This window comes from Camellia sinensis, chromosome 13 (genome assembly GCF_055761805.1).
Source record: "Camellia sinensis isolate YWXY chromosome 13, ASM5576180v1, whole genome shotgun sequence".
In the NCBI taxonomy this organism is placed as follows: Eukaryota; Viridiplantae; Streptophyta; class Magnoliopsida; order Ericales; family Theaceae; genus Camellia; species Camellia sinensis.
In genome coordinates this window covers 117,667,336-117,691,523 of record NC_138973.1, presented here as the reverse complement: position 1 = coordinate 117,691,523, position 24,188 = coordinate 117,667,336, and the positions used below count along the sequence as shown (strand labels likewise).

At 33.9% G+C, this 24,188-nt stretch overlaps 2 protein-coding genes across 3 annotated transcripts; one reads left to right on the top strand and one right to left on the bottom strand.

The window, feature by feature from the left end:
- Positions 1 to 2,710: 2,710 nt before the first annotated feature.
- Positions 2,711 to 9,364, top strand: LOC114300146 (deSI-like protein At4g17486). Of its 2 annotated transcripts, none has more exons than XM_028245031.2 (4): positions 2,711 to 3,143; positions 6,228 to 6,515; positions 8,688 to 8,768; positions 8,864 to 9,364. In XM_028245031.2, the coding sequence occupies exons 1-4, from the start codon at positions 2,987 to 2,989 to the stop codon at positions 9,019 to 9,021; spliced, it is 684 nt and encodes a 227-aa protein (XP_028100832.1). In that variant the 5' UTR covers positions 2,711 to 2,986; the 3' UTR covers positions 9,022 to 9,364. The 2 variants fall into 2 exon arrangements, with proteins under 2 accessions (XP_028100832.1, XP_028100834.1); XM_028245033.2 differs by having other exon boundaries at positions 2,726 to 3,143; positions 8,867 to 9,364.
- Positions 9,365 to 10,588: 1,224 nt separating this feature from the next.
- On the bottom strand, positions 10,589 to 22,990 carry LOC114300145 (uncharacterized). Its single transcript, XM_028245029.2, has 10 exons — positions 22,804 to 22,990; positions 22,368 to 22,464; positions 21,849 to 21,963; positions 18,668 to 18,704; positions 18,451 to 18,520; positions 17,581 to 17,685; positions 15,837 to 15,987; positions 15,652 to 15,734; positions 11,042 to 11,135; positions 10,589 to 10,946 (listed from the first exon to the last, which is right to left on the bottom strand). Exons 1-10 carry the CDS (start codon positions 22,981 to 22,983, stop codon positions 10,865 to 10,867), a joined length of 1,014 nt encoding a protein of 337 aa, XP_028100830.2. The 5' UTR covers positions 22,984 to 22,990; the 3' UTR covers positions 10,589 to 10,864.
- Positions 22,991 to 24,188: the final 1,198 nt, after the last annotated feature.

Below are 24,188 nucleotides of genomic sequence, written 5' to 3'. Positions count from 1 at the left end.
TCATATTGAACCTGAATTCGAGCAGAGAAGGCTTTATCCATAACTCCACTGGTAATGGAAGCCTGGAAGTGCCAGTTGAGCAGGAGAGGAAGTTGGTCTAAAAAGGTATAAAACTCTATTTGGGCCCCAGGGTTGAGAAGATGACTTCGAGACATAATGTCACAAGCCCATAGAAAGTTTTTGTAGGGAATGTCATCTCGAAGGACTTCAAAAGTTAAATGGGAGAAAACAGCAAGTAAAGTCTAAGCCCTAAACTGCTGATAAAGAGTTTGAGGCACTGGGGCCTGGTAGGGGGTGAAGTATTGGCCCTCAGAGAGAGTGAGTCTCAATTCATCAATCCAATTTGGATTGGAAGGCAGAGGAGGAGCAGTCGGAGGTTCCTTGATCGAATCTAGGAATTCAGGTCTGGCCACACATTCTAGCCAATCGGAGGTATAAAGTTTTACTTTTTTGGCTAAAAGCGTAGGACTGATCCCTAAAGCTTCATCAGGACGTTGGACACTTCGAACCATCCGAGATGGCAAGGTAGAAGTATACCATGATGAAAGCAGATTGTCTTCAAGACTGCGTATACGGTCAATAGGAACATATGGATATACTACGGAACTGTGTTTGGAATGAGGGATTTCAAAAAGGTCATCGAATTTTGGGAATCGGTGATGAATGCGTTCCCTCGTCTAAGGTTGAGTAAGGGTAGGCCAAGTTCCCCAACCAAAGGTCGTAGAAGAAGAAAAAGCAGCAGCTTCATCCCATGCGGAAGGCTTTGTTGCAGAAGAAGAGCTTCCAATATCCATGATTGTAAATTTGTGTTCCAAAGAATCATAAGCAGTAGGTTCTTGGTTCGAAGGCCGATGATTTGCGAAAGCTTCCATAACTTGTATAAATAGAGGTGGATAAAGGTGGCTAATCAATGCATGAAGGTTCTTTCAAGGACGAACAGCATCATCAAATAACTCTTCGTATGCTTGATCAATGTAAGAGAAGATTGGCTTGGCCATAAAAGATATATCAGTCTTTTCGAATACTGAGATAGTGAGGATGTTCAAGGATTAGAAGAGAATTTAATGCAAATGTTTCATTGACTAATGACGGTTGCATTTCTAAAAAATGCAAAGCCTATGCACGTTCTAAGACGTGAGAAAAATACCTTGATCCACTAATATCACCAAGTATTGGGTATATTAGTGCGGGGGATAATGTTGGCTACATATTTTGTATAAGCCAAGCACAGTTCGACACGTAGCAGGATGAGGGTAATACGGGAAGACAATTCAAATCTTCAATCATAATCACGCACGTGGTAGTTAGTATTGGTTATTGTGGATCTGCATAGCACTGGATCAATAAAGATATGCAAAATGACGTAGTTCCAATGATTACTCATATTTAAATTCAAAATCAGGAGGGAAGCCTAACTGCAGATATGGCATAGTGGAGCTAACTGTAAGGCAGCATGATCAGCGATCATAGAGGAATGATTCGACGGTTAGAAATGCATTTCGACGGTTGTCATTGAGAAGTATAAGTAGTAGAGAAGACCCCAGAAAGATCCCCTAGACTCAGATTCAAAAAACCAGTTTTATCTACTTTATTTTCTTTCCAGTTTTTACATTTCCTGTTCTTTACATTTCTGTACTTCAAATTCCTGCACTGCACTTCGTTCATAGGAGTAATTTCAAGTAATTTGTTGTTGTAAACCTCTACGAGGCTAATTTGGATCGTTGTAAGTCTTCCAATTTAGTTAATGAAATGTTACAATTATCCTTCATTTAATCATTATTTGCTTAATTCTCCTAAACAAAGCCACTAATAAAAGTCCTCTTCATTGAGGCTGAAAGAACTAAAACACAATCGTCTAATAATTGGTTGGCAATTAATATTCTGTAAGGGCTGGTTGATCCTTGCTGGCATGCTCACAATTACAATAATAACCTTCGAAAGCCAAAAAGCCAACAAATATATTTGAAATGGTCAGTTTCGATTTAATTCGGTGCATAAGATGCTTAAACCGATACTGAACCAAAAATCGAAAAAAAAAATCAAATTAAAAAATCACACACACCAATTCTTATTAAAAAAAACAAACCGATTCAATCTGCTTAGTCAATTTTTTCTTCTTTTTTTTTTCTTATATCTCTACTCATAAGTTCAAACGTTTTACCAATTAGCCCCTAAAAAAATCAAAGGGGGATTTACTTGTAGATCTTAATAGGTGAACTTATTGTCCAATAAGTCCTATAATAATTAATGACGTTTTTCGTCAAACACTTCTAAAAAACGTCAATAATTGTTAATTTTTAGCGACATATTGAAAATTATCACAAAAAATGTTACTAATTAAAAGTTTTAGTGAAAGTTTAAAAAAATCGTCACAAAAAAAATCACTAATTTTCAACTTTCAGTAACAGTTTGAAAATTTTGTTACAGAAAAATATTATTAATTGTATATTTTAGTAACAATTGATAAAAATCGTGACAAAAAAAATAATAATTAATTGTCAATTTTTAACGATATATATAAAAAAAATATTTTTAACGATAATTTTAATAAAATTTATTTTTAATAAAAATTAAGTCTAATTATTAAAACTATTGTTAATTTACCCAAAAATGAATGCCAAACTTCTAAAATAGAGGTCGCAGTGAGTCAGCCCCAATAATGTAACCTGGACAAAAATAATTATCAATTTGTCAAATTAAATATTATTGTATGCATGACCAAAACGGAAAGGCATTTTTGATGTTCCACTTTTGCCCTTTTCTTCCTTTTATGTTTCAGAAAAAAGGTCTAGTTTTTTCCCTCTTGCTGGAGGAGAGAGAGACGGAGAGGGGAGGGGGTCAGAAACCGATCTCAGAGGCTCGTTGTTTGTTTTTGTTTCCTGAGAAAATGGAGTGAGAAAGAAAATTCTTATAGTGGGATTCTCAGGTTTTTTTTGTTTTTTTTTTTTCTGCTACATTTTCTGATTAAAATCAAAAGAAATTTCAAATGGGGGCAGAGAGCGCCTCGAACTCAAACTCCGAACGTCGTGGTGGTGGGAACACCATTTACGAGACCCCAGTTGTGTTGAATGTCTACGACCTCACACCTGCCAACCAATACACCGTTTGGTTCGGTTTGGGAATCTTCCATTCTGGTATTGAAGGTGATAAAATTTCTTATTCCTAATCCTGATTTGATCCCATATATGCGTGTATATATATATTCAGATTTGAGAATGTGAATTGGGTTTTGTTTAGTTTTGGAAATTTTGTTTTTGTTTTTGTTTTTTTTTTTTTTTTGAGATGATTATTATCAGAAAAATGGAGCTCCTTTTGGTTTACTTTTTGTTCTGTTATGTAGCCAGAAAAATAAATAAATAATTTACTCAGAAAAATGTCAGGGATTTGATTGTAGAGTGTAGATTTAAACATGGTGTTACCCAGAATTCCTGATCCACGCATTTCAATTTCTGGGTATGTAGATCTTGAATTTTGATTTATTTATTGGATGGGAGTTGGTTTTTGTTTTGTTGTTTAATATTCTCTTGGCTTTTGATTATAGGGTTTTTTGTCTGCCATAATTTCATGCTGTTTCTAGAGCAAGATTTGAAATGGAACATTTTTTTATTATTTATAATTAGGCGTAGAACTGGAGGATATCTGGAAAAATGGAAAAGATAGAATTTGTGAGATTTTTGTCAATTTACTTTGTGCATTGAAGGTGTTTGTAATCTGGATGATCCAAGGGCTTATCAAATGTTCTATGTATGATGATTGATAACAAGAATTTTATTAAAATAATAAATTAAAAAATTATTAAAACAAATTCCGTAGGGAAGGTAAAATTTTATTTTAAAAAAATTCAAAAGGCGAAGCCCTTTTCCTTGATACATAAGTTTCCAGGAGCAAATCCCATCAATCTTTTTCACAAAACAAAGTACAACACAATCTTCCCTTTCTTTTTCTTTTTTTTTTTGATAACTGGGTGTCTGGGCTAGCCAGCGCGCACCTCAACTAATTCTGGAGCCCTAAAGTTAACAACTGGGCAAACCTCTAGTGGCCTTGAGGTGGTGACTCGAAGTCTTTAGGAATTGGCCAACCCCTTAGGGTTAACAAGACAATCTTCCTTCACAAAGGCACTACACTACCAATATTCTATCCCACCCTTGCACATCCCATTTGCAAACTTGCTTTAATGGCGGTCCCTAATTCTCTCAGATTTGCTTTGCTACCTTGGTATCTTTTGCAGCCTTTAAGCCTGGCAAATCTTGCTTTAACATGTCAGCCAATAGTACATATCATTGAATTGTCATCTTTGCAATTGTTCTCAAGAGTTAGTAGCTTGTGTTGAAGCCAAAGGTGATAACTAAGGCTGCAAAAACTATTCTTCAAATTACCTATAAAAAAAAAAACGAACACTTCTTCAAAGAGCCTTTGAATTTATTGCTATCCCATGAAACATTTTAATCTCAGGAGAGAGGATTATTTTTTTTTTTTAAATCCATTTTATTACCAAAAAAGAATGGAGATGGAATTCTTGCATCTCCTCATAACTTGAAAACCTATGAAGTATGGGTACTCCAAAAATGGTGCCGTACAAGTACCAAGTACTTACTGGGTGCGGGTACGTGTACCGGGTACGGAAAATACATTTGGGTACGTCGTGGGTACGGCTGAGGTTTTTTTTTTCTTTTTTTTCTTTTTTTTCTTTTTTTTTTTTTTAATGCAGCTGTTAGAATTTGTTGTAGCCTTTATTATTCTTCTTTCAATTTCGAAAATCATCAAATAATTTATTTCCAACACCCTTTATTCATGAGTCATGGTTTTGTTTTCTTTTGAATCTTGTTTTAGTCAATCAAAAAAGAAAAAGAAGGCATTATATAACTTTTTAGATAAGTTGTTCTCTTTTTAGTTTTGATATTAAAATTTTGATTTATATGCTGGATGTTTAGCTATTACTTTAAAAATAAATTTAAAAAAAAAAAATTGACATACCTTAGCCATACCCGTACCTTACTTTTTTAAGAATTTTCCGTATTGACATACCCATATCATACCCGCACCCATGCTTCATAGTTGAAAACGATAGGTAATCTACAGCCAGACAGCAAATGATAATAACACTCGTGTTCTACATAAACAGTTGATAGTTTCTTAATAATTTATTTGGCCACTAATGTGTCCTGTGGTGATAATCAATCTTTCATTGCTAACCACGGGATAAATGAATGCCGAGGAATTCATTTGGGCAACCACAATAAATGGGACCAGATTACAGTAGGAGCTTTCTCTTTTAGAGCTGCCCATGTACTTTCCACAGTATACATACCTATAGGAGAAGGAAGCCAGATATTTGACAGGTAACATGCCTTCTTTGAATGCCAATATATTCAAAATTTGATGCTTTATATCTTCCTTCACTGCACACTTATCTTTTGGCTGAAGCAAATCGTTTTGTGAACAATAGCACAACTAGGAGCCTGCTTTCCTACAATTATGATTTAGGCCTCGATTGGGAAGCGATCAGTTTAGCCAAAAAGTCAAAAAGTTACTAAAAAAGCCAAAAAGCTAACAACCCATACCAAAAAGTCAAAGATTCTCTTTTCTCTCTACTTTTTGCACATCTTTTCGTAAAAGCCAAAAAGTCATCCCAAATATACTAATTTTTTTTAACTCATATTTTAGGTAAATAGTCAAAAAGTTACTAAATTAGCCTGTTCCCAAACGAGGCCTTAGTAATACATTTGGGAAAGATATCATTTGACATTCATATGAAAAGAAAAAAAGAAAAAAAAAAAAAAAAAGAAGCGGAAAATGTAACTGTGTTTTGTATATTGTATGTCATCTAATGGAAAATTACATAGTATTCTAGGACATGTTCTTCAAAGAAGCATCATTAAAAATGAGAATTGCAGTGTCAGGAAATACGTGATTCTAACAACTTAATGGCACATTTTTCTGTTGTTTTTCTTCTCCTTTTCTGTATGTTTGTTTGCAATGAACACGAAGAACATAAAGATTGTTGTGCTTCACCTCTTACAACATTAATATTTTTTTAATAGTTCTGATCTTGTTCAATGCACACATTTACAGAGTTGTCTTTTCTAGATAGCTGCTACTGTGAGAGAGAATACTTTTTTCCTTTTCTTAATTAGTTAAGCTGCCCTAGCAATTTAATCTGAAAGAATCATTACATTCATGTCTGACACTTATTTCCTTCTAACATATAGCAAACTATTTTTTTTCAGTCCATGGAATGGAATATGGATTTGGCGCCCATGACTTCCCAGTTAGTGGAGTGTTTGAAGTGGAGCCGAAAAGCTGCCCTGGTTTTATCTTTAGATGTTCCATCCCACTGGGTCATACAAGTATGCCTCCCTATGAATTTCGGACATTTATTGAGAGTGTGGCTTCTGAGTACCATGGGAATACCTATCACCTCATCTCCAAGAATTGCAACCATTTTACAAATGACATTGCATGGAGACTCACAAGCAAACATATCCCTGGGTGGGTGAACCGGCTTGCCCGGCTAGGTATGTTGAGTTTTGCCAGCTAACTAATGCTTCTCGTGTACTTCATGTTCAATCTCTTGTTTCATGTATTATTAACATGGAAAATGCCAAGTATTAAACATTATTTAATGGATGAAATTAACAAATCTTACACAAAAAATAAAAAAATAAAATCTAATTGATTTGACATACAATAACATGGAAAATGCTAAGTACTAAATATTATTTAATGGATTAAATTAACAAATCTTACACAAGTGCACGCAAAAATCTAATTGATGTGACACACAATAACTAAACTTTGGAATTTGAAATAGGACTCTCTTTAATAATATTATGATAGGCGGCCATATCAATGAATAGGAAAAGTTTATTATATTTGGTTGTTTGTATAGCATTACTCTATTAACAATATCATGGATTAGGCTATATGGTTGTGACTTCACTTTTTCAATTCATCGTTAGGAATATGCCTTTCAGCTTTTTGTTGCCTTTAATCTGTGTGCCTTTAGCTTTCTAGGGCTCTTTTACTTTTTTTTCTTTTTCTTTTCTTTTTTTTTTTTTTTTTTTAATGTAAGAGGTTTGTTGTTCGAAACAAAATGTAGATTTAGTTGTTCTGGGGTATTTGGTTGCCATTAGTAATGAAAATTACCCCATGGCTTTTGACCTAGTGATTGTGTAGCACCTTTTGTGGTGTGTGGTCTCTGGTTCAACTCTTATGGAGAAGAATTTGATACCCTTTGTGGTGGTTTATTTTTCCTCCATTAGTGGGGGTTGCACGTTAGTGGTTGTTGGGCTTGGCTTAGTGGCTAAGAAGTATGGACACGGACACGTGACACAACACAGAGATGATACGGACACAACGAGACGTTAATTTTCAAAAAATGCAAGACACGACACGTGGGGGACACGCAAGAAATATATTGCTCCGTTTGGTAGATCTTTTGAAGTTTAATTCTACCCCTTAGTTTGAGTGTGTTGTTTAGTTATAATTTTAGAAAATTAATTTCACACCCACTTTTCAAAACACTCACTTTTCAATATTATATGTCACATCACTCAATTCAAACTCTTTTTAAAACTCATAACCAAACAAATTTTTCACTCAAATCATAATTTCAAAACTCACAAACTCAAAATACAATTCTATTCTCAAATTATAATTCTAAAACTCTACCAAACGCAAAGATATAATTTTATATATTTATTATATGTTATATATATGAATATGTCATTTAATGATAATAAAAAATGCAATATGACACTAATTTCTATAAATTTATATGATTTTTGTTTTATTGTTGTATCTTAAGTTGTTTTGTTCAAACTTGTAATTAGTTTTACATGTGTTTAATCGATAGGCGCGTGTGTTTAAGCGATTTGACACGTGTGTCCTCCAAGTGTCCAAAGAGTGTCTGGGTCTTTAAAAAAATTTAAAAAATAGAACAAGTTTTGAAGAGTGTCGGACACGTGTCCTAAGAGTGTCGGTGTCCGACACGGACACGACACGACACAAATACGTCACCTTCTTAGTAGTGTCCGTGCTTCTTAGCTTAGTGGGCTTGGTGGTTTGGTTATTAGATTTTGTGACTTTCTAGCTAGTGGTTTGTTTGATAATATAAATATTTCTCATAATCTTTAAAAATAAAAATAAATAAATAAAAACACTTATTTTCATGGAACATTTTTGGCTTATTTTTATCTGTTTTGAAGTTTTTCAAATTTTTTCTGTCTAATTTTTAAAATTTATAGGTTCGTCTAGTCTGGAGACAGGCCTAAAATGTAGCTCAATTAAAAATAAAATAAGAGGACTTACAAACTACAGCCGAAAGAAGAGAAACTTATCTCTTCGACTACTAACATCTTTTATTTTGGGGATACAAGTAGGAATTGTTTGAGTCTCGGAAACATTTTCATGTCTAGCAGAACATTTCTTGGTGAAATCTGTGGTAGTTTGATTAACAGTATATTTGAGCTGTTTAATTTTCCTCAAAATGGATTAAGATCCCGCGTATCTAACTCTGACCCAAAATTTCCAATTTATTACATTCCACAACCATGAAGTGGATTAGATTAGATCATTGTTAGTCAATTAAAATCTAATTTCTTATGCCAATATCATCATTTACATGTGCTTGCAATTCATTGAACATAAAAAGAATTCTAAAATACTCCTTTTCGTTCAAATATTAGGTTCTGTATGCAGTTGTCTGCTTCCTGAAAGCCTTCAAGTAACTACTGTTAAACAGCTGCCTGAGTACCATGCTTGTGCAGGTTTGTGTTGTTTTTTTTTTCTTTTTTTGTGAATTTCCTATCCTTAGGACTGATCAACTCGGCCTCTAATTTTGTATTTTTGCCTTCACATCCAGAAGAAGATGGGACAGAGTCTTTGTCAACCACCACCCGTGAGTCAACAGAAAGTGATGATGCAAATCAAGATAAGCTCCTGCTGTCACCGCCTGCTCGTGGCTCGGATGTTGCTTTTATTAAAGAGAGGCCCGATGGTGACAGTAAGCTGCCTGCTTGAAATTGATCTTTTAGCACTGTGGAAGAGGGTAAATTCTTCCTTCACTGATCTATATTTTGTCATGAAAGGCAGCCTTAAGACGAATACCCGCTCTCCATTTTCATAGCAAAGTTGGGAATCATCATGTCATTGATTGTGTGCATGATGTTTGCTTGCTTTGCTGTAGTTTTTTTTATTTAGACTTTTTTTTTGCATTTCTCTGTATTTAATTTAAGTGGAAATTGGAAGTGAAGAATATGGAAACAGAAGGAAATGGGGTTGTAATTTATTTTGTATAAATTTTCTGTTTTGGACTCTGAGCAAATTGGAAATGCCATCTCAACTTGTTAAATTTTCTAACAAATCTCCAAGCTTCAAAGTCGCCAGTTCAAGACTTCTCTAAATATGAGAATTGGCACATGTGGGCTGATTTTTGCCATTTGTCTCCACTTTTTTTTCTTTAGGCCTCTTCTTTTAATAATTTTTTTTTTTTACAATTTTATTTTTACTTAAATTTTTAATTCTAAATATACCTTTAACTTTTCAAACTCTCAAACTCATTCTATACCATCCTAGCCGCCGCCACCACCTCTGGGCACCGCTACTCCCGCCACCCCTTGAGAGAGAGAGAGAGAGAGTTGTGTCAGAGAGAGCAATAGGGAACAAGGGGAAGGCGAAGGGTTGTGGTGGGAGAGGGTTGTAAGAGGTCGTGGTGGTGTGGAGGGAGGAGAGAGCATCAAGAGAATTTAGATGGTGACTAGGGTTAGGGATGAGAGTTAAAGTTGGAATTAAGATGGGTCTTCAAAAGAAATATCAAAATATTTAACTAGGGTCCAAGAAAGGTGGAAAGAAAGGAAAATTTGAAGGCTAATAATAGCAACACTCCAAACAAGCTTTGAGTGTTTTTTTTGGATGAGCATGTTCGTCTATGTTAAGAAATAAGTGCAGTTGTTTTTGTCGAAGTTGTTCAGCATGACAGTAACTGCTTGCAATTTGTTGTGTGAAAAATGAGTTTAAGAGGGAGGAAATGGGGGTGCATAAAACAGGATTTCCATCCAAACACTGAAAGCCTCCATTACTGTCCTACCTATAGCTTCAGAGAAGAATGCGATATTACTATTACTATTACTGTTGGGAGTTATATGCAGCCATGAAAGGTGATTGGAGCTGCAACATATCTGCACAATCCTTCCACCGCACAGATGTGTCACGGGCATAAATCCAATAAGCATGTGTTTGGATCATAAATTTAGGTAAAAATTTGAAAATGAAATATAAACTAAAAACACTTTGGAAAAATATTTTTTACCAAAACGGAGCTGGATGTGCAAAAAAGTTGAGCTTCCAATGAGGTTGCCATAGAAGATCAAAATGTTCTAGGAGAAAGCCTAGTGCACCCTAGAAGGCAATACCCCACCCAAGAGCTAAGCAATTTGGCTAATGGAACTGCCTTGATCAAAAAGCAAACACCCGTCGTGGACCAAACCAGAAAAGCAAAGAGAATTCACAGTTCAACAATTGGGATTTTCTTCCTGCTATTGGGTGCCTGCTACAAACAAGAATGCCCACTATGGGTCCATGGAAATAATTTGAAGCAAACGAGTAACTTCCAAATACTCATTGATGTAGCACATGAAAATGCTAATTTAAGCAATTTGCTTTCAGATTGAATACTAGAAGTGCATCTTAATGGAAGAGATCATAAACATTCATAGACTCCAAAGGTCTATAGAGATGCCAACAAACCAAACATGAAAAGCATTAAAAAAAATTAGTGAAATGTCAATGTACCATGTATCTCTCACATCCAGATAGTTGTCCCCTTTCCAATAATTATCCAAAGGCTAGACGTTCTGACAATTTCTCAATGCCCTTCGAGACCCAGCTTCGAAGTTAGCCAAGAACATAACTCATCCATCTCCTCAGGAATTGTGTAATGGCCAAGCCTGTGAAGTTTGCAGGTAACTATCGTAAGTTCCTACAAAATTTTAACGAATCGAAGAACTAGAGTTTCATTCAGGGAAAATATGAAATTACACACCCATTGTAGGCTTTGAATGTCACGTCTTGAAATCCAGCTGAACTCAAGGCTTGTGAGGATTTTTCACCAAATTTAAAACGAACCACGTCATCACCTGCAACAGATTGTACCAAAATTAATACTGTATGGCCTCGGCTCGGCCTAGAATATTAATAGCCAAGAAACCATTGCCAAAGCTTGGTGGAGCTCTAGGAAAACATCTACACATTATAACAATTATTCACCACTATTCACTCATGAGATCGTTGACTGGAGAAATCAACTTTTCATCTAACTAATAGGTGGTGGAGCTCTAGGAAAACATCTAAACATTATGGCAATTATTCACCACTATTCACTCATAAAACGAGATCGTTGACTGGAGAAATCAACTTGTTCATCTAACTAATAGGTGCAACTCTCTTTTGAGTTATTCCAATTTCTTCGGGAATTTTTTTCCAACTATTTCCCGTACCCAAACATTATGGCAATAAATCTGAGACATTGATCTGTTTTGTTTTCAACTAAGGATCCATTCAACTTTCCCATTAAAAAAAAAAAAAACACTTTTTTAGCATTTACCAAATGTATCAGCTTTTTCTGCAACAACTTTATCCTAAAATAAAAAATACTTAAAAAACAATTGCCAAACCAACCCTGAGTGTCAAACCAACTTGTCTGTCTATGCAAAGTTCATAATCTTGAGAGACACAACTCTGGCATATACTAATCCAATATTCCATTTCGATATGCACCGGAGTAGAGTGTAGTGCAAAGTGTAAGGAACTTAAATTTGAGGAAAAGAAAACCTACAATCTCCACAGGCTGTGATCATTTATGGATATGCAAGCCCTAATATAATTTCAAGTAAATCAGAATCACTGGTTTTTATTAAGGCATACTAAAGAATTTTCGAAATGATGCCCAAGTAGATTCTCCTGTCTTCTATTGGCTCGAAACAGCAGGACTAATTTCAGTAAACTTGATAAGATGATTATGCATGTAAAATCTGCAGCCATGATGAAAGCAAAAACATGATGCCCTGTACTATGGGAAAATTAAGACAAGCAAGCCTGTGTACTGGTCTACTTGGTTTGTCGATAAGCTTATTGAATCAGTATCAAGTTCCGTAAAGCCAGTCCTATCCTTGGCCACCTTGCTTCTCAGGCAGAACTTAAGTTGGCTAGTTTTGAGCCAGAATGAATTGTTCAACACTTTCAAGCGCACGCACACACATGCTTGATCCACAACATGAGAGCGTCGACTGTCGAGGAGACTAAAAAGGGTTCTGGTAACAAAGAAACTACAAGAAGCCATAGCTGCACAATTCATTCTCAACAGGCATACCCATACTAATAGATATCTACTGGCAAACTTGACACAAATTTTGTTTTATTTATCTTGACTTGATAGGAATCTGGATTTGAAATAATGGAAAACAGAAAATAAACACATTGATACAAGGGGGTTGTTGCTGGGGATTCAACATTACAGATGAAAGCCTTCAATCTGATGTATCATAGTTTCTGGAAAGGTTTATAAAAAAAGGAAAGAAAAAGCCCAAACGAACAGACTGACATTTAGCCGAGAAGACATCAATAGCTATGCATCAAGAGGCTGGGAGTTCAAATTCCCAGAAAGATAAGTATGATCTCAAGCGATGGGCGAGATGGGGTAGGTGCAGAGGCAATATTGCAATTGCTTGAACTGATGTGAAAAAAAAGGAGGAACCATATATCCCAATGATTATTATCACCAACATTTATTGTCAAATACAAGAATACCGTTGAAATTATGGGATTTTGATATACTGAAACTCGAAAAGGGGCAAGATGCAAGGCAATAGACATCCAAATATGAGTCCTTCAACCCAAGAAGCCTGCCAAGTCAAACTAATCAACAAAGAAAGCTAGGACCATTGTATAAGTTGAGAAGTACGGACACTTCTAAAAATGTGGCATGTCCGTGTCGGACACCAACACTCATTAGATACTTCCTGACACATGTCCGACACTCATCAAAACGTATCTTATTTTCTTAAAAAACAATTTAGACCCAAACACTCTTTGAACACTTGATAGACACACGAGTCCATTTCTTAAATACATGTGTCCATTGATTAAACTCACATGAAACTAATTATAAGTTTAAACAAAATAACTTAGGATACAATATAATAAAATAAAATAAATATAAATTTAGAAAAGGGTTAATTACACAAAAAACCCCAGAGTTTCGTGTCTTTTTCATTTTAAATTCCAAGTTTTCAATTTCGACAAATTACACTCCATCCTTCCACCCGTGTTTCAAAAGAAAAATAATGTAAATTTATAATAAGTTAATTACACAAAAAAAAACCCAGAGTTTCGCGCCTTTTTCATTTTAAACCCCAGGTTTTCAATTTTGACAAATTAAACCCCATCCTTCCACCCATGTTTCAATCTGGTCCCTCTGTCCATCTCTGTCATATTATAACGGAAATCTAGACAGAATTTCAAATTCAAACCCACATATTCAAGCACTTTTATCTCCCTCGTCATAACTCCGTTTCGCCTCATTTTTGCATCGTTGGATTCACCTCACGGCCTAGTTTTCATTCCAATCCTCATATGCATTGTTCCACCTCTTTTTGCATGCCGTCGGAGCTCCGCAAGTTGGCTAAAAATAAATTTTTTCTCTCTTTGGGCAAAATTTTTAGATTCAAACTCACATATTCAAGAACTTGTATCTCCCTCATCGTAACTCCATTTTGCCTCATTTTCACGTCATTGGATTCACTTCATGGCCTAATTTTCATTCCACCCCTCGTACGCCTTGTTTCACCTTTTCTTGCGTGCCGTCAAAGCTCTAAAAATTGACCAAAAAAAAGATTTCTCTCTCTTTTTTTTCTTTCTTCCTCTATCTCCTATCTCCTATCTCCATGCTTCTTCCTTTCTCCTTCCTTTCCACAATTATTCTCTCTTTTCCTCTTCCTTCATGGGCCTTCCACCAAGCTCATGGTGGCCACCGAACCTCCGATGGTGGCGCTGCCATCGAGTACGGAGGTATATGACTTACAAGAAGGGAAAGAAACGTAAGGGTGGGGAAAAGGCTATGAAAGAAAAGGAAAGGAGAGAATAATTGTGGAAAGGAAGGAGGAAGGAAGAAGCATGGAGATAGAAGATAGAGGGGGAGGAAAAAAAAGGGGAGAAAAATCTTATTTTCGGCCAACTTTCGGAGCTTCAACAGCACGCAAAAAGAGGTGGAACAGGTATATGAGGGATGGAATGAAAACTATGTCATAAGATGAATCCAATGACATAAAAATGAGATGAAACGGAGTTACAACGAGAGAGATACAAGTGCTTGAATATGTGTGTTTGAATCTGAAAATTTTGCCCAAAGGGAGACAAATCTTATTTTTGACCAAGTTTCGGAGCTCTGACGGCAAGTAAAAAGAGGTGAAACAAGGCATATGAGGGATGAAATGAAAACTAGGCCATGAAGTGAATCCAATCAAGTGAAAATGAGGTGAAAAAATTGGAGTTGCAACAAGGGAGATACAAGTTCTTGAACATGTGAGTTCAAATCTAAAAATTTAGCCCAAAGAGAAAAATTTTATTTTTAGTCAACTTTTGGAGCTCTGACGGCATACTAAAAGAGGTAGAACAAGGTGCATGAGAGGTGGAATGAAAATTAGGCCTTGAGGCGAATCCAACAACGCAAAAATGAGGCGAAACAAAGTTACGACGAGGGACATACAAGTGCTTGAACATGTGGGTTTGAATCTGAAATTTTGCCTAGATTTCCGTTAGTTTAATATGACGGAAATAGAGGGAGGGGCCAGATTGAAACATAGGTGGCAGAATGGGGTTTAATTTGTCAAAATTAAAAATCTGAGGTTTAAAATGAAAAAGACGAGAAACCTTAGGTTTTTTTTTGTGTAATTAGCCCTTTATAAAATAAGTGTTATATTGTATTTTTTATTATTATTATTATCTTTGAATGATATATTCATGTGTAGGACATATAATTAATAAATATATATTTCATACGTGTCGTGTCTTGCATTTTTTGAAAATTGACATGTCGGCGTATCCGTGTCATATCTGTGTCATGTCTCATGCCTGTGTCTGTATCCATGTCTGTGTCTGTGTTTGTGTCCGTGCGAGAGAAAAGAGTGAAAGAGATCAGGACAACTGGGTAGGAAATATTCAGCCCCATCATCTAGGTAACCAAAAAAATAAAATAAAAGGCATAATGTTTTCCTAATATAGCATAACAAGTCTTTCTCTTTGAACTACCAAGCTCCAATTTTAGACTCAATGGTGACTTGTACAGCAATTAAGTGAACTCCAATAAATTGCTAAACTAGCTGGCCTAAAAAAATTGAGGCCTAGTTTGGGAATTACAAAAAAAAGCCAAAAAACTAGTTTGTTATTAGCTAAAAAAGTTAAATGTCAAATCAATTTTTTCACTCACAAAAAAGCAACTAATCATTGCAACTTTCCAAACACATTAGTTTTTTTAGCTTCTAAAAAAGCCAAAATATCACTAAACAAGGCAACCCCAAACGAGGCCTAAATAAAACGTACACCTGCTAAAACATGTAAATCCTACATTAATAGGATATGAGAGAGAAATGTGATTACCTCTACCATGACAAACCATAATAGGCAAGGATGCAGCCCGTCTTGTAGCTTCATCTTTCCCTTCTATCCTACTACTCAAGTTCCTGGGGAAAAAAAAATGTCAAATTGTAATTAATGCATGAGATAAATTGCAACAAGATATTAAGGCATAAAGGATGAGAAAGAGCATATTGTAAAAGTCAAACTTTGCACATGGAAGCCAGCCACTTAGTCCAACAGCGGCACTTAAATTGGCTGGGTATGGGCTGCCATTCTCATACTTCCCAAGAGCAAAGCAAGTTGCAGAATAGAGGGCTGTTGCTGCACCCATACTAAAACCTCCAACTGCAAGCTTAACTGTAACAGAGAATAACAAAATGAAATGATTTTGAAGTGATGTTTATTTTTCAATATACCAGAAATCAGTTTATATCACAAGTAACTCTTAGCATAATATCTTGTTTTTATGTATTTTTATTCTATCTAGCTGTCATTAGTTGTAGTTTCCTTATGTGTTGCCTTAAGGCTTCCCTTGTACGTTTCTTATTATTAACATAAAAGGGAGTGATAGTCTTATCATTCCCTAATTTTGTTCTTCTCTCAAACAAACATTAACTATTAATGGAATGCTCAGGGAACAGTATTAAACAATTCTACTGTGTCCTCAAGGCACTAAAAGAAATGAGTCCTTTAGAACAAACATAATTTAATGAATGGTTTGAGAACCACAAATCACATATAAAACAAATGAAACAGTGTCATTGCATGAAATCCTGGGCATGATACTGTACAAAATATTAAAAGCTCATTTCAAATGCATTTAAAAGAAAAATGGAATTTACAGAAGCCCATGTTATACATGATGGAATAAAATCCTCTCCATGGGATTCCAAACATCACTTTTATGCTGGAAATTCAAGAAAAGTACCAAAACACACACAACATAGGGACAGTACCAACAGCAGGAACATGTTCAAGCTTAAGGATAGAATAACATAATCCACATAACTTGGAGATAGACACTGCCGATCTTAAAAACTGATGCATACTGCATTGATACAGAAATTACAGCAATACTGAAAGTACGGTTGTTAGAATCATGTGATTCACAATTGGATTCATGCCATTCGTTACAAGTTTCAACCACAACGATTTGAATCACGCTAAATTGAGTGAATTGTGCTATTCAATTTGCAACTCTAGGCTATTTAATTCTGTTTTTGTTTTTGTTTTTGTTTTTGTTTACATAATGCATGAAACGATCTCTATCAAGAAATATATTTTTAATAATTTTAATTATTTGTATACACATATATACAATTTAGTTTATATTAATGTTTATTTCATTTTTGACACTATGCATGCATTTTTATACGTACATACATATATAAAACTATATACTATAATAAATAAAGTGAAACTTACGATTCACAATTTAAGACGATTCGAGGTCCACTGTTTTAGAAAAACATTTCATGATTCAATTTGCAATTTAATAACAATGTATGATCAATCAAAAAAAAAAACAAAAAAAAAAAAAGAAACACCAAAAATAATAATAATAAAAAGAGGTGAGGCTTATTGAAAAGGTGAAAACTGGAAAGAAAATGGAGAGAGAAATAAAAGGATGTTCAAGGGAGTTGTGCAGCACAGAATTTTCTCAAGATAATAATGAACTTTATACTAGACCAAACTAAAGAATCAACTAGATCTAATTGTCCAAGATCCATTGTACCATGAAGAAATGCACCAATTCAACTCTTATACTCCATCCACAAACCTAAATATAATGAAGTTACAGAATCTTTTAACAGGATGGAGTTGAAGGGACTATTGTACTTTTCCATGAATCCTAGCAATCCAGCCTAGGCTTAGTATCTCCATGTCTGAAAATTGCAACTTGTCACAAAGGGATAACCATATGCAAAAGTGCTGCAAGAGAAAACTTACTGTCAGTGGGCTCTGTGGATAACAGACTTGCAACATGTGCTGCTGTTGCTTCCAAACCCTCTAAATCATCGTGAGCATTTTCCGAAAGGTCGTTTACGTCAAACCCTAATTTTGGTTCCAACCATGAGTATCATGTTCATAACAATATAACTGTACACTACAAAATAAAACCTTTTGTTGAAAGAAAATAAACAGGACGACAGTATGTTCCTATTTCAGTAATTATTTTTCCTTTTTCCATAATTTTTCTGTAAAAATTCAAAATCAAATATATTTCTTGACCCTTTCACCATAATTCAATCACTTATAACTATGGAAGCAGTCAAGACTGGAATGGTGATATTTAATCCAAAGGGCTAAGAAGCACAAACACTTCTAAGAAGATATATATCGTGTCGGGTCATGTCCATATCCGAGACTGACACTCATCGGACACTTCCTGACATCTGCCGAACACACATCCAAATGTGCCATATTATTTATATAAATAAATAATAAAAAAAAAACCAAGCTAAGGCACACTTTGGATGCTTGGGGGATATACATGTTCATTGTTTAGACACACATGAAACACATTATAAGTTTAAACAAAATAATTGAGGATAAAATGGTAAAAGAAAAATTATATAGACTTGTACCTATTAATCTCTCCTTTAAACATTAGGAGCGTTTTCTATTATCTTTGAATGAAATATTAATATATATATAATATATAAAATCATATATTTTGTTTGTCCCCCATGTGTCATGTCCTACAGCTTTTGAAAATTGATGTGTTGGAGTGTCCATGTCGCGTCGTGTGTCCATGTCCGTATCTATGCTTCTTAGCCAAAGGGGAAAAAAAATGTTTCTCAAAACATGCCAACTTACAAGCAGTAGAAGGAAAACCACCAAACAAAGATATTGGTTGAGAAGGAGCAGTTGGGCAAATCCATTTAATCTGCACAGCACCACATATATTTAACCTAAGCATATATTGAGATTTTATAGATGAAAAGGACATTCAATTTTCTCATCATGGATTTTCAAGGAAAAAAGTGCTGATGTAAGTGTCAACATATGTGCAAAAGATCTCAAGGTATCATACATTTGGAAGAGGGAGCGTCTCCAGGAGTTGGGACCAGCTGGCAAAAATAACCAAAGCACTAAATGAGGATTGGAGTTACAATTGCAATATCTCAAAAAATTGACATCCATTAAAATAAAACCAATTCATTGGGAACTAAACACAACTTCAATGCTTATTAGAAAGACATCAAATAAATATCAAAAGAATACAAATGGGACCATTAACTTACCCTTTGTGTGTGCATGGGTGGGTGAGTGGAGATATACTGAAGTCTTGGAATGCCATCATTTTATATAACAATGTTTTAAAAAAAATCAATAAATAATTACTCACCTACATGCTAAGAAAAACACAGTTGACTCAGATTTTGTACCACATAAAACACAATAAACAGATTCAAATTTCTAAAGCATACTCAAAATTCTATTGGACTACACAACTGGTGAATAGAATCTATTGCACATCAAAATCACAATAGCACATTCAATAAAAGAATTATGACCCATTTTCCTTACTGGATGAAAAAAATAATGAAAACTAGAAATACAAAGTAGCACTGGATGGACATATTTGCTATTCAAATGTGTAGGCAGTCCCCCATCTAAAGCTTTAGTAGTAGTTAATGGGTAGAACCTTGTACAATCAAAAGCCAAAGCCAAAAAGCTATGCGTCTAGAGGCATGTATAAAAGAAGAAACTTAAAAAGGACAATCCTCTCTCATCTACAAAAAAAATATATACATATATATATATAGAGAGAGAGAGAGAGAGAGATCCTTTCAGACTAATACAAAGATTGTTCATAATCATCAAACAGCCTCCCATTATCTACTCTCCAAATAGTCCATAAAACACAGTGTTGCAGTCAGCCACATATTCCTTACCAACAATCTAAAGATTTATTATAGAAGAATGCTATATAAAGACACAAATCTCACAAAACTATTCTTCCTTGTAGATGTGGCAGTTGAGTTGCTTATGTCATGTTATTTTAGTGAATCATATTTCAAAGACCAAAGCTTTACTGAAGGAGGTGTGTCGGGTCAGATATCCGTGCCAAACACAACACTTTTTCAACGTGTCTGAATTAAAGATTTAAATTCATAGTATCAAACACTTCTCAAACATTTGGCAACACTTCTTGAACCCTCCCAACACGATCTATATAATGAATTTCTTCGTAGTAACAATGTTCTACATTTTTCAGAAAGCAATTTGTACACTCTTTGTTTTGAAATATTTATAAGATGATTCATTCGTGTATTTCAATTTTCTATAATTGTTGTGCATTTTTTACAATGAAGTTGTTACATTAATGATATTTTGATATTTAAGGAATGAGAATATGATATTTTTTAAAATTTTAATTAGTGTTATGTTATGTTCTTGTTTTTTCATTACCTTCGAATATATATTTGACATATTAAATTTATAAAAATATAAATTTTTAACTTGTCCTAGGAATATCATGTCTTATATTTTTTTTAAATCGTTGTGTTAGTGTTTGTGTTGTGCTACATGTCTGTGTTTGTGCACTTAGGCCTCATTTGGCATGCAACACTTTTAGCCTAAAAGTTAAAAAGTTACTAAAAAAATCAAAAAAACCTATAACTTACACCAAAACGTCAAAGATTTCCTTTTCTCTCTACTTTTTGCACATCTTTTCGTAAAAAACCAAAAAATTATTCCAAACATACTAATTTTTTTACCTCATATTTTAGCCAAAAAAACAAAAAGTTACTAAAATAGCCTGTTCCCAAACGAAGCCTGAGTCTACGAGTAAAACTAGTTTGAGAAATTTGTAAGTTTGCATAGTATTTTCTTTATTATATGGACGTTCTGTTTTTATGCGACCCGGAGTCTAAGGGAAGAGAGAGAATCCTAAGCCCCAATCGTTGAACATTTATATAATTCATAGTGGTATACACCAATGAAATGCACTCATGGCTAAATTTTCTCTATATAAGATTAAAATATGATTCTAAATCACCACAAAGACTATCTATCTTATTTTGTCCTCCTTAAAAAAATTAAGAATAAAATCTAGCCCCTTAAAAAAGTTTCGTTTTTAGGTAACCAAGAATCGATCCTAGGGAGGAGCCCTTTGGACCCACCTCAAGAGCGCAAACTCGAGATATGAGTGACCACCTACTAGCCTCACATATCAGTCGAAGCAAGACATCAAGGGGTGGTTTGGCATCCCAAATGAGTACATACTTTTTATCTTTTTTGAGTCACATCAATCAATATCTTCTCTCTACTTTTTTACACATTTTTTTATAAAAAATAAAAAGTGCACTTATTTAGAATATCCCAAACCACCCCCAAGACTCGAACCTAAGACCACCTGGATAGAACCTGTGCGACTTATCACTTGAGTAGACCCTCACAAGTACAATGAATAATGATCAATCCTCTCTTAGATAAAGAAATGTTTTGCAAGAACAATGAATAATTCTGAGAACATAATGCTTTTAATCTTTTTGGTACTTTTTTTTTATAGAAAAGCTGAAAAGGAACAAAAACACATCATTCCATAGTTTGGGGAAAGAGTGTTCTTTTGACTCAATGTTTTCAAAAACAGAAAATCAAACAAACTTTAACTATGATCTTAAAATTATTACATGCCTAACAACATAAAACGGTCATGAAAAATTTATTGACATAAAATTTTCTGACTTTCAAAAAACAGATTTCATAGAAGTAAATTCTAAACATTGAACCAAATAATCCATTAATTATAAAACATGAATAGTTTGACCAAATATGCTTTTTATAAGAAATTAATAAGGATTTCAAATTTTCAATAATCAATAAACTCATATCAGAGCAAAATTGAGCACAGGATAATAAAATTGCATGTAGAAATCTCACGAATGGTTTCACGTGCTTATAGCTTCAAAGGACAAAAAGAAATGTTGGTTGCTAAACAACATTCAGCTTCGCTAGACACTGAAATTCAAGCAACTAAAGCTTGAACATTACTTTTCATTTGAAATATAAATACACCCAAATAATATAAAATTAGGACACTCCATTATCTTGCCTCCTCTTTTACATAGCAACCAATCAAGCCTGAAATAGCAATAAATGTGAAAGGCCCAAAATGAAAACAAAAAACCTTAATTACACATAAAATACTAGATAGAATAAAATTAACTTTCATCTGGACCACATGTGGCAGAAATTATAAATATTACCTGGCACCATTATCGCCGAGGCCGTGCAACCAGACTATAGTGGCCTGGTGTCTGCCTTTGGGCCTGACCACATGGGTCCTCCCAAACTCAAATGCCCTTCTAGCACTTTTCTCATCTGAAATGGAATTGAAAACAATTTGCTAAAACAAAACCAGAAGTTATAGTTGATCCCAATCCTTTATGTGGGGAACATGCCAATGAGCCAGAAAACTAAAGCTGAATTCATTTTTAACCATTGTTATCAAAATAGTATGATTCACGACAATTCGGTTCAATGCACCAAGCAATTGATTTGTATCTCGGGGTGAATTGATGGAAGCAAGAATCAAATAAAAATCGTACAATTAGCAATATGTTTAGCCAAGATATTCAATTTAGCGAACTAGAACAACAACTAACAAGAACCAACATTCAAATTCTCAATTCTTTTCTATTCAGTGTTTCTCCTTGGCAACCAACATAAAAGGTGATTTTATCAAATTATGCAGCGCAGAGAGGAACAGAAACAAACAAACAAACCAGAACCCACGGAAGGGCCACCAAGGCTCATGATAGCTCTGTAAAAAAGCACTTGAGCACAGCTTGATGAACTAATCACAGTGACTGGAAGAAGTTCCTGCAATCCAAGTAAACCCAAGTTGACATTACTAATGCATACCCATCTGGGTAATATCAACACCCATTTATTCAAAAAAACCAATCTTGCATAAGTTGACAAAAATTATGCTTAAAACATCCCAAAACTCATATTAAAAGTTAGACCATGACGATCAAATAACCAAATTTCCAACAATTGGTCAACACAAACACAATTACACCAAGTAAGCATAAACACACATATCTATAAACTTAAATACATACATATATGTGTGGTCTCTGAAAAGATCTGAACAAAATGAAGAAAATATGAGATTAAATTACGGGGATGAAAGTTTAGGAATGAATATACACATACCTGAGCGGTTGAGAAACAGAGGAAGTCGGAAACTCCAAGGTGAACTGAAACTCCAAGGTCTCCCGTCCCCCCTCTCTTTCTCTCTCCTCTTCTCACCCTAGATATTCTCTCGCTTTCCCCCAGTTTCTCTAGCACTCTGTTTGGATGGAGGGATTTGCTGAGCCAAAAAAAAAAAAACATTACACACAAATATTAATTTATAGATTTATACTTCATTAAATTTTAACTAAATTTTTTTAAATTTTAAACCCTTATCCTTATTAATTTTTTAATAATTGAAATTGTCTTCAAACAATAATTATTTATTATTTATTTATAAAAAAATAAATATTTGACATTTTTGATTTTCAAAATTTTTAAATATTAACTTTCAAATTAAAAAAACAAAAAAAAAATATGTGCAAAAAAAAAACTATATGTTTTTTTGAAAAAATTAAAAAAATTGAATTATTTTTTGTGTAAAATTGAAAATTTTGTGTCTATAAAGGAGTATGATGACAGAACATTGATGTATAAAACTCAAAAAAAATAAAAATAAAACTTTAAAAATAAAAAATAAAATTAATAATATTCTCAGTTTTAAAACTGAAAAAAAAAAACAATTGTTAATATTCTCGATTTTATTAGATAGTTAAATCAAACCAATAAATAGAAGGCAAAAATGTTTAATCTCATGCTCTATTTCTTTTATCAATTAGTAAAATAATTATCTAGAATATTACTATACAAAATTGATAATATTCTTAGTTTTAAAAATTGAAAAAAAAAAACTGATAATATTCTTAATTTACTAAATAGGACTTATTGCTTTAAAAAATTTAAATAAGACCTGAGCTGGCATAATATTTGTAAATAAGATTTTTAGGTAATTAACTATAAAAAAAAATTAATTGGTAAGAATAGCAAACGACTTCCATTGTTTTGATAATTAAATAAGTGAGAAATAATGAGAGACGGTAAGAAAATAACTCTCACCAAATTTATGTTTTGTTTCTCGTCAAAAATATGGCCAGATTTGGTATTAAAAAAAAAAACTAGATTTAATAAAAGTTTCTAAAATACAAAAATTACTTTTAAAAAATAAATAAATAAAAAATAACTTATATTTCTTTTCTCTTATTTATTCTATCTAAACAAGATAGGTCATAAATTGCATTTTTTTATGTTTTATTCATCTAAATATAATGATGAAAAGTCATAATCATTTCTTCTTCTTCTTTTTCAATTAGGTGAGAAATTATGATCATTTATTTTTTTCGACTCACGTCACGATCCAAAAGGAGTGTAAAAATTGTAATGTTATATAGACGTCATGTTGAGATCCCAAGCAATGTAAGAGAAGATTGAGCAGAAAAAAAAAAAAAAAGGCAAAGTGGATCAATCCA